The following is an 11,744-nucleotide window of genomic DNA, read 5'->3' as shown; positions in this document are numbered from 1 at the left end:
GTGGAGAGCAAATGTTTTGAGAAATGAGGACAATGAATGTACAAATGTGTTTTACACAACTGATGTATGTATGGATTGTGATAAGAGTTGTATGAACCCCTAATAAAATGATTAAAAAAAAAAAAGAATTTGCCTACATATGTCTTTGATGGAAATTGAGATACCACGGTTTCTTTTCTTTCTTTCTTTCTTTTTTTTTCAAATGGAATATCATATTTGTTTATTGACTCAAGAGTTGATGGAAATTTGGGTTGTTTCCAGTTTGAGGCTACTATGAATAAAGTTAATGTGATCATTTTCATAGAAGCCTTTGTGTGGATATTTTTCTTTTCTTTTTTTATAAATCATTTCATTAGGGCTCGTACAACTTTTATCACAATCCATACATCCATCCATTGTGTCAAGCACATTTGTACATTTGTTACTATCATCCTTCTCAACACATTTTCTTTTTACTTGAGCTCTTAGTATCAGCTTCTCAGTTTCCCCTCACTCTCCTCTCCCTCCCTCACAGCCCATGATAGTTTATAAATTATTATTGTTTGGTCATTACACTGTCCGATGTCTCCCTTCACTTACTTTTCTGTTGTACATCCCCCAGGGATGGGGTTATATGTAGATCATTCTCCCCCCACCTTTCCCTTACCTTCCTGGAGGATAGCAGGTTTCATGGTCATGAGTCAACCCATAATCAAGGTGGATGAAGGGCTCCTGAGCCTATCCTGTAAACTTTTCTAGTTTGCAATAGTATAACTATGCCCATCAAGGTCGCCTTTCCCACTTCTATAATCCCGCCTGCAACTCTGCTGAATTGATCTGCCAATCATGATTTAATGAGGAATTTTCTTTGTTTTGTATTAGGGTTTAAATTCTGACGACCAGGCTTTCCAAAGGCAGGAACAACAGACAAGCAACAAGTGGCAAATCAATGAATCAACAAGGAATCACATTCGGTAGAAAAATTGCTTCTCCCACCATTCTTCCCCTCCTCCAGCCACGCATGTCTCTGGCTGCTGTGAACTGGGGAAATGGCCCCAGCAATGGAGTCGGCTTCTCTAAGCACCACAGCCTGTGCCTGTACATATAGTCAAGACCTCAAATGTTTGCTCCAAAATCAACAAGGCAGACACCCGAGGCGTGTGCCAATACCTCCCAAACCCAGACACTGTAGGCTGTAGGCCTGCTGTGAACTGCTAAGGAAGACCCATGCAGTGGAGTTTGCTCAGCAGGTATACAGCTCAGCAAGAAACTGGGCCAATCACTCCAGCAAGTTAGGTCATTCTCTCATTTAGAATCAGAATTGTTTGCTCCTTTTCTGTCAAGACCAGGCAGGACATCACCAAGACTGTGCTTGATATGAATGACCCATCAAGTGATGGCAGGTGGAGCAGCTACGAAAGGAGACTGATTTTTGAAATGATCCAAAACATAAACTTTAAGCCTCTTGAGCCACAATAAAAACTAGTGCTTAAATTAAATTTGGTGATAAATACATAATTAGGGCAGCCATCATTTTAAGTTTTGCTTATAAAAGCTTTAACTAGCATCTCAAATTCAAGCACTGTAGCTAACCTAATTTGGACTGTGAGCATCACCATGAAGACATCTGTACTTCTTTATAAATTTTTATCATTGGTCCTGCTTAGATCAAAAGTGACTTCACTTGAGCACAGGCTGTGAAACATTGCCCTTGATATAAGAACCACTTCAAATTCCTACGATATATCAGCTTGCCTTTGGATTCCCAATAAAATCACCTTCCCTACAGTAAGCCTGTAAAATATTCACAGCCCACTAATTTAGGATTAAAATGTCTTCTCTTCAAAAAGGGTAATCTGGCATTCCTTTTCCACCTTGTTCAATACTAAAAATTATATACGTAAATTTAATAGTTTGCCTTGTAACAAGAATACTGACAAAAACAACGCAAAGAGGCTAAGTGAAAACAAATACTCCTTCTAACACCCATAGCTATCAAGTGAATGCCAATTCACAGCAGTCCTAGAAGGACAAGGCAGACCTGCCAGCGAGGGTATCTAAGGCTGTCAATCTGTATGGAAGCAGACTGCCACCTCTCTCTCCCCCAAGAATGGCCGGGGGCTTGAAACCCCAACTACCGTAATCCAGTAGCAGCCCAGCACTTTACCAGCAGGGCGCCTTAAATGAAGCCTCAGCTCAAATAAAAAAACATTTTTTGGCTATAATTTCTCACAGAAAACATCAATAACATAGTTTTAACTAAAATCCTAAAAAAAGTAAACTCACTGCCATCAAGCCAGTTCTGACTTATAACACCCCTCAAGGACTTACTAGAACTGTTCCTGGGGGATTTCAAGGCTGTCAATTTTTCCAGGAGCAGAAAGCCTCATCTTTCTCCTGCAGCATGGTTAGTGGACTTGAAATTCTGACCTCACGCTTAGCAGCCCAAATCATAAATCCACTGCATGACCAGGACTTACCTAATCCTTAGAAATGAAGCTTGAATAATCATTTGATGAAATCTGGTTATAACTCAGGAGTTTAAAGAATGGATGAAACTATCAAACACAATTCCTGCCATTTCCACTTATTTTTATAAACAAAATTGTTCAGCATTTGCATCTATTAAACACAAAACCATCAGTAAAATAAAATCCATTTAGAATTGATGCTAAACCCCAACTCATTCAGTCATAAGTAACATCCACTCAAAGAGACCTGAATTAATTATTTAAAAAGTCCCACCTCAGTACTAAAAGTGATATACAATAACCACTTACTTTGATATAGAAATGTACAGTACATATAGTTCAGCATTTTTGTACTAATAATGAATAGTCAATTTATTTTTAATCCTCTAGAACTTTAGTCACTTGCCACATGTGGCCATTAAGCACCTGAAATGTGGCTCCTCTGAACAAAAGTGTGCTGTAAGTATAAAATACACACTGATTTTAAAAACTGTATGGAAAAAAGAATGGAAAATATTTCATAAGTAACTATTCTTTTGATGACTTACTGAAGTATCAAACTTTGGATGTAAATGAATGGTACAAACAGTTAAGGGTTGGGTACTAGTTGGAAGGTTGGCAGTTTGAACCACCAACAGGCACCCCAGGAGGCAGGCGCAGTGATCTGCTTCCAAGATGTCACAGCTTGAAAACCCCATGGACTGGTTCTACTCTGTACGCACTGGCTCACCATCAGACAGGATCAACTCAACGGCAACAAAGCTTTGGGTTAAACGTCTTCTTAAAATTCACTTCACCTGGAAGGGAGATGTCTGACAGGGCAAGATATGACAAAATACCCATTTATAAACTATCAAGGGCTCATGAGGGAGGGGGGAACGGGGAGGGAGGGGAAAAATGAGGACCTAATGTCGGGGGTTTAAGTGGAGAGAATATGTTTTGAGAATGATGCACAAATGCGCTTTACACAATTGATGTGTGTATGGATTGCGATAACAGTTGTATGAGCCCCTAATAAAATGTTAAAAAATAAAAAAATAAAAATAAAATTCACTTCACCTGTTACTACCTTTTTACTGTAACTGCTCAAAAATTTTAAATGGTATGTGTACTTCACATTACCTTTCCATTGGATAGAACTGCCTTAGAACTTTGAGGTTGAATGATGACGTTACAAAAACTGACCTTTGGAAGACAAATGGGTGCATAAGCAAATGTGGCAAAGAAAGCTGATGGTGCCCAGCTATCAAAAGATATAGCGTCTAGGATCTTAAAGGCTTGAAAGTAAATAAGCAGCCATCTAGCTTAGAAGCCCACATGGAAGAAGCACACCAGCCTGTGTGATCATGAGGTGTCAAAGGGATCAGGTATCAGGCATCAAAAAAACAAAAAAATCATATCATTGTGAATGAGGGGGAGTGCAGATTGGGGACCCAATGCCCATCTGTAGGCAACTAACTGGACATCCCTTTACAGAAGGGTCATGGGGAGGAGTTGAGCCAGTCGGTGCAGTGTGGCAATGATGAAACATACAACTTTCCTCTAGTTCCTAAATACTTCCTCCCCACCACTATCATGATCCCAATTCTACCTTACAAATCCAGCTGGACCATAGGATATACACTAGTACAGATAGGAACTGGAAACACAGGGAATCCAGGATAGATGATCCTTTCAGGACCAGTGCTGAGAGTGGCGATACATGGAGCATGGAGGGAAGGTGGGGTGGAAGGGGGGAATTGATTACAAGGATCTACATATAATCTCCTCTCTGGGGATAGACAACAGAAAAGTGGGTGAAGGGAGATGTCAGATAGTGTAAGATATGACAAAATAATAATAATTTATAAATTATCAAGGGGTCATGAGGGAGGCGGAAGAGAGGAGGGAGAGGGGAAAATGAGGACCTGATACCAAGGGCTCAAGTAGAAAGCAAATGTTTTGAGAATGATGATGGCAACAAATGTACAAATGTGCTTGAGATAATGGATGGATGGATGGATTGTGATAAGAGTTGTACAAGCCCCAATAAAATGATTTTTTTTAAAAACTGGCCTTTGTATTCTAGGATTTAAAATGTTTTGCTACAGAAAAGTAGGACAAGATTAAACAAGATTCTCATGGGTAAAAGGAGTCCCTGGGTGGTGCACACTACTCATTGATGGGTGGGTGGTTCCAGTCTCCCCAGAGGTGCCTCAGATGAAAGGCCTGGTGATCTACTTCCAAAAGATTGCACCATGAGATAGTTTATTGTGCCAGCCTGGCTGATAAACACAAGTGGGATTAACTGAAGGGCAGAGAGATAAATGGCTTCGTGAGCCTCGTCTTTCTTGTCTCTCGCTCTTTGATCATCGGACTAATGTGCGGCTACCTTGCTTGTTCTGTGCCTCAATTTAAAGGCTACACTACCTGTGGGACGCCTAGCCTGTGGACTGTGTCGCTGTAAGTTGAGGTCCCTTTAAGACATCTCTGGAGCTGGGGACTGGCAGTTGGTGACCTGGCTGGCAGTTGGTGACCTGCCTTCTGATTGGCTGCTGTGCCAAGATAGCCTACCTCTCTCTATAAATAGAGGAAGATCTGGCAGCAGACTAGACTTGAAGGACTGCTAGTCTCTCACAACTCTCTCTCATGGGAGTGAGTTGAATTGAGCCATTTGTAGTGCTTTCTAATTTAACTGTTTCTTTCTTGTATTATATATTTATCTGTATATGATTTAACAGTTCATTTCTCGTTATATATCTAATTATCTTTATAAATAAATATATTAAATTATCAGCAATTTGGTTTTGTCTCCCTAGAGAACCCTGTCTAACACACACCATGAAGACACTATGAAGTGCAATACTCCAAAACCTCCTCAGCACATGCGATTATCCTGAGCAGAGATTGACTCACAGGCAAAACCGGGCGGGGGTGGGGGGTGGGGTGGTTGAGGGGTGTTGTGGTTGATGTTTACTTGGTGATACTTGGCATGCTTACCAGGACACCTATTATAAGGCAATTAGGTATTGACAAAATGTTGCCCTACTGTTTCCAATTATCTGTTGGGTTTAAGTAGCTGAAAGAGATCTCATTTACACTGATTCCCTCTGTCATAATTTCTACCCCATACTGTAGTTTTCAAGCTTTTAAGGCCCACAGACTCAAATCTTACATTTCTCCTATATACTTTAAACGCAATTGAAAACAAATGGATACTGGTGGGGAAACACTATCACCGCCCGTGTGAACCCTTACCTGGATAAGCACACTGCAGCAGAGCTACTGACTTGCCCCCAGGAGCAGCACACAGATCCAGCACCTTCTCCCCATCCTGGAGCTCCAGAGCCAGCACTGGGAGAAGGGAGGCAGCGTTTAGCAGGTAGTATTTCTTCAGGTTTCCCATTTGGTGTCTTTCAGAAGGCATTCGGTCTGGACTTCTGCTAAGGTAACACTTCAGTGATTCAGGAAAATAGGCTGAAGATCCTTGAAAGAGTGTGTGAGAGCCCTTCAAATGTAAATCCTTTTCTAGTTGAAAAGGATAATTGAATCGGTTCAACAGGACAGCATATTGCCAGCATGATGGAGATGTTAGTATATCCCTAGAAATGAAAAAGAAGGAGGGGTCGATATTATATCTTACAAAGAATGCCGTTTTATGCTCCTAATTAAATAAGTAAAAAAACCATGTTGGCTCCTTGGTTAAGCCTTCAAGTGATAAAGGAAAGGTCAGTGGTTCCAAACCATCGGGTGCTCGTGGGAGAAAGATGAGGCATGATGCTTTCCTACAGGTGCCGGCTTGGAAACTCTACAGGCCAGGTCCACCTGTCCCACAGGAATGCAAGGAGTCTGGACAAGCCCGAAGGCAAGGGGAATCGGCTGAATGTAGTCCTAGTTATACATTTTCATGTGTGAAATCTTCACACACATGATCAGTAATATTACCCCTTTTGCCTCAGGCTTCAATATAACTCTGCCTATGTGACACTGTTAGTAATTCTTTATTTAGATATTTGATATTTTTTCCATCATGGATATATTGTTTTCATTTTGTTTTGTTTAATTGCATTGAAATATTATTTATCTTGACTACTGCATTTTTAAGAATCTCTTAAATTTTACTTTGCGCAGGACCTGGGAAGAATGCTTCACTCACATCACCCTAGTCTCAACCCTGAGAATCTCTTACAAAAAGAAAAAACTGGTCTGCCTTTACAACATTCTAAAACATCCACAACAACCTCACTGCCATTACTACTCATAGTGACGAGATAGAACAAAGTAGTGTTAGGTAGCAAGAAGCAGGAAGGACCAAGAAGCATGTCGAAGGACCATGCTCCAAATTCAGGCCCTTGAGCTAGGGAGGCAGTACATCGGGGTAGACCCAAACCAGGCCAGGTGGGCTTAATTCAGCCAATAGGGTCAACCAGTACTTTGGACCCGCCCCCTGGCCTATGGCCCTAAAGGCCGGAACTTCAAGACCATTGCCCTCTTTTCAGTTGCTCCTCTGCCTTCAACTAGGCCATGCTGCAGTCTCCCTGGTTCAGGCCACCACGTGTGGGTGTGTAGTCACGCTGAGGTTGTCCGTGTTCAGTAACTGTAAAACCTGAAACTTCATCTGTCCTTCATGAAAACCCACTTGGTGAACAAACCAGGCTTCTGCGTGAATTCTTTCTCTTGCGAAGCCAAGAACCGAGGTCTTTCCCACCCGGGAAACCTAACAGTACACCCTTTTGGTCTTAAACAATAACAACAAAAGCCAAATTCATTGCCACAGAGGGAATTCTGACTCAATGTCCCTACAGGATAGAGTAGAATTGCCCCTTTGAGTTTCTGAGGTTGTGAATCATTACAGAAGCAGAAAGCTGAGCAGCTGGTGGATTTAAACTGCTGAGTCTACAGTCAGCAAGCCAACATCACCCATTATGCCACCAGGGCTCCTTCCTGAGAGTTTCTAAAGTGGAACCATTGAAGGAGTAGACTGCCTTGTCTTTCTCTTTTCAGCAGCTGCTGGCTTAGAGCTATGGATCTTGTAGTGGCCCAACTCGTAACCTACAACGCCACAGGGTGCTGTCAAATAGACCTGTCAAAGAAGCCTGGCAAACAGATTTCAGTCTTCTATCTTTGCACGAGGAAATGGTCTTCCAAGAGGCAGTACTTAAAAAGAGACTATTAATATTGTGCATGTATTTAGGAGGAAGTGAGGAGGCGGTGGGAGACTATCACTAAAGGTTGTTAAAAGGAGTGTGCACTAACATGTTCCTCTAATAGAGATAAAAAAAAAATATGGAAACCTAACTGCAGATAAGAACTCCACAGTGACGGTATATGAGCGGATCGGTGACTCAGATGCTGCAAAGCAAGGATGATTTAAAAATCACTAATGGATTGATGGTGCAGGTTTCCCCTCGGCAGATTTACTTTCCTGGTTTTGTATTCCGTCTAATGAGTTAGCTCTCTTGACAGTCACAAACTCACATCAACTGACAGATGATGCAGCAGGAAATATTGCATTTATTTATTAGCTGACCTTTCCAGCTGAGTTATTTGGTAGCCTCATTAACCATGGTCAATTAAATAAATTCCAGCTGCTACTCACCCAGGAAGTGTCTGTGTGAGAAATGGCTGGACTGAAATGTAACACCTGTGATTCACAATGTGTGGTGTGAAATACAATTGGAGGAGAATTGTATGTAAAACCGATTTCTCCTTTGAGTGACTCTATGTACAGAGGGTGTATCTGTTTCAGCCATTCTGAAGGATGGCTTTGTCTTCAAAAAAAGTGGCTCAGCAACTTTAACATACTTCTTTCTTTACAGTGATGAAGTAGATTTCAACCCACAGTGACCCCTGTGTTGCAGAGTAGAACCGCACTCCTCAGGATTTCCAAGGCTCTATCTTTTGGAAAAGAATCTCCAGGCCTTTCTTCCAATGTCTCTGGGTGGGTCTCAAACACCAACCTTTCAGATGCTAGTTGAGTCTGTAACCTTTCCACCACCCCAAGGGTCTATAGAAAAGACTGCTGAATTACTCCTTTAGAATTCTGACTTAGTGGCTCTAGGGTAGGGCCAGAGGATTTGCATTTTTGCCAAGTTTCCAGGTACTATTGCTGCTGATCCCCAGCACTACATTTGGGAACCACAGTTTTGTTTTGTTTTGTTTTTTTAAGGAAATAGACCCCAAACTGAAATCCATGCATGCCTTATTATAAATCTGTCAGTCCATCCTAAGCTTGCCTTTCAAGCTGGATGAAAACCTACCAGAGTTTTGAGTTCAATAGTAATAGGGTAATGGTGAGAACAGAACTGAGTGGAAGTAAACTAAAATGCCCTGCTTCGAGGATGTGTCCACCCTTTGCCAACTGGTTGGTGCCTAGCTGTCCATTTTTCTTTGTCAGGACTTCTCAAGGTGTTCTCAATGGATCTTTCTTTCAAAGAGATCTTAAAGTCAATTGGTCAGTTAAAAATACATGTCAAAATATATGTGCATTTGAGGGACTTCAAAATGTTTGGGAATGACTGGAATTAAGATATAATGGAACATTGGAAGCCCCCCACAAGTAGTTACAGATACAGCCATCTTGACGATGACTATATTCCATCCATTAAATCAGGGGAGAATCAAAATCTGTTTTGTATTAAGTCTTTCCAATAACAACCATAATAGTTTTCTCCATGTATGCACATATTTTCAGGTCTTTTAGTAAAGGTCCCTAGATTCTGTACATTTGACCTTCAGCTTACTGCTTATATATATAGTTTAGAAACACTATTCACTATTGGTATTTGTGTGTTAACACATATATTAAATGGCAAAAAAAAATAGTAGGAATTCCATCAGAACAAGTAAGAAGAGATGTAGAAGCAAGGGCAATATTCAGGAAATTAAGAGTAGTCTGGTCATAAGATCCTAACGGGCCAAGTATAAAATGATAAAGCTTTTGAATTTCTAAGTGATGGACAGTCATTGAAAGACTTTAGGAGAAAGAGTCCAATCAGAATTAGAAACAAAAACTTAAGACAGGAGGAAGCAATCTTAGATTACTAGGACTCTTTAGCAATTAGGCAAACCAAGACCTTCAACAGGAGAAATTAAGTTTCTGATAGTTCATAACATCAACTCAGCCCTACTGAACTTCCCACATATGAAGTTTCCGGGATATGTTTTCTTTAACTTTTACTAGTTGGAGCTTATACTGAGCCCTCAACGTAAAACTATCTTTCCTGTTTCCCCACGACAGGGCCCTGTTATACATACAATCAGAACTTTGACCCCTTATTTGCAATACCCAGTCCAGATGCAAACTATGATCTGCAGCTACCAGTGTAGGAAGCCATGCAATTTTGTAACAGTGGACCCCAAATGACCAGGGCTTGATTAAAAACCATACTCACCCTTAGTTTTTGTCCCAAGCCCCTTCGACTCCCTCATGGAAGCAGGAGTCAAGTATTAATCAACATATGGCACTGGGGTAAAACTATGGCACAAGTCTTTTTTAAAGTGTTAAAAGGCAAAGATGTCACTTTGAAACTAAGGTGCACCTGACCCAAACAATGGTATTTTCAATCACGTCATATGTACAGAAAGGTGGACAACAAAAAAGGCCAGACAATTGATGAATTTGCATTATGGGTTGCAAAATAATATTGAAACCGACATGAACTTCCAGAAGCCCATAGAAATAGAGCCAGAACTAATGGAAAGGTTTTGAGAATGATGAGGACAATGAATGTAGAAATGCGCTTTACACAATTGATACATGTATGGATTGTGATAAGAGTTGTATGACCCCCTAATAACATGATTTAAAAAAAAAGTAGAGCCAGAATTAGTGGTTGACACTTCATCTCACATACTTTGAACATGTTTTGGAGGGACCAGCCCCTGGAGAAGGACATCATGCTTGGTAGCGGGTCAGTGAGAAAGAGGAAAACCTTCGATTACATGAATTGACACAGGTTGAACAAACAATAGACTCAAATGTAACGATTGTAAGGGCCTTACAGGACCAGGCATGGTTCTGTTGTGTTGTTCTTATATAAGGTTGCGATGAGTCAGATCTGACTCTATGCCCCTCACCAGTCATATAAAGTGCCCAGATTCTGTGTAGCCTCCCTCCAGCTTTCCAATAACATCTAACCAGGGCGTATCTGAAGCTTTCCCTTTTGTCCACTATAAAGCATTCCCACTCTCCTGCCTACCCTTGATGTCTGTCAAATCCAAGCAAGGTGCTGATTCCCTTGGTATACCAAACTGAATAAATAGCCTATTTGTCTTTACTTGGGTATTTTTGTCTATTTCCACCCATTCACCTCATCTGGTCATTACAACAAACCTGAGAGGCAGGTAGTGCCTTATTTTAGGGATGAGGTTATTAAGGGTTTGAGAGATTTGACAATTTTCCCAAGTTCATGTCACTAACAAGTAGAAACACCTAGAATGAAAATGAGGCTGGCAAAAGGGCATAGGGAAAAAGTTACTGTACACAAACATTCCTGGGGTAAAGACCAGGTAGTATGTCAGGGGCCAGACCAAATCCAGGGATACATATGGTAGCCAACTAAAAAGGGCGGGGGGAAAGGAAAAAAATTAAAAAGAAATGGGTAGCGAGGGCACAGGGCACTAACCCACCCAAGGGGCGGGTATTGTTTATATCTCCACAGGGAAAGAGGGACAAAACTTCAACCCAGTGCTCCAAGATGTGAATGCAACATATCGGCATGGAGTAAGGAACCAGTGGAGAGGTCTAAGGGGCCGACCCCAATCCCAACTACGTGGATACCTACCCCTCTCCCCAGAAGAATTTATTTCAGAGGACGTCACTGAAACTGCAGCTCCAGGAGAGGGACATGTGTGATCAGAGCACAAGGGAGTATATGAAGGGGGAGGAAGAGAGAGTGGAGCACATCCTGGCCCACCAAGCCTTCAGGACAATATTCCCGCTCAGAGCAACCAATCCACAGAGAAGAGCACATGGCGTGCCCCACTATGAGACATAACATCCCTCACTGACCCACAGTCCTACAAGGGACAACACTGGAGACATAGTGCGGGAATTACACCCGATCTGATCCCACCACACTGAGGCAAAGCACTAAGGGAATGCAACAGAACAGCAAGGGGAACAAAGCAATGAAGTCCCCAGGGAATACCAGAAATAGACTTTGGGGCCAGGGCTTGGCACTCCATCAGACTTACCGGAAAGCACTCCTAAAGGCCAACAAACAGTCCTTGAACAAACTATAAGCTTTTCTTTCTTGTGTTTTGTTTTTATTTGTCATTGGCTTGTTGGTGGGGGTGGTGGTGTTTGGTTTT

At 41.6% G+C, this 11,744-nt stretch overlaps 1 protein-coding gene across 1 annotated transcript in view; it reads right to left on the bottom strand.

The window, feature by feature from the left end:
- NSUN3 (NOP2/Sun RNA methyltransferase 3) overlaps nucleotides 1-11,744 on the bottom strand; it is an 87,313-nt gene that overhangs the window by 64,426 nt on the left and 11,143 nt on the right. The window contains exon 3 of the mRNA XM_045286261.1: nucleotides 5,688-6,031. Coding sequence (XP_045142196.1) covers nucleotides 5,688-6,031 — 344 coding nt within the window. The remainder of the gene's footprint in view (nucleotides 1-5,687; nucleotides 6,032-11,744) is intronic.

This window comes from Echinops telfairi, unplaced genomic scaffold (assembly GCF_000313985.2).
Source record: "Echinops telfairi isolate 266 unplaced genomic scaffold, ASM31398v2 ScPeMD7_6;HRSCAF=24_1, whole genome shotgun sequence".
Classification (NCBI taxonomy): Eukaryota; Metazoa; Chordata; class Mammalia; order Afrosoricida; family Tenrecidae; genus Echinops; species Echinops telfairi.
This window is presented reverse-complemented; position numbering and strand designations above follow the sequence as displayed.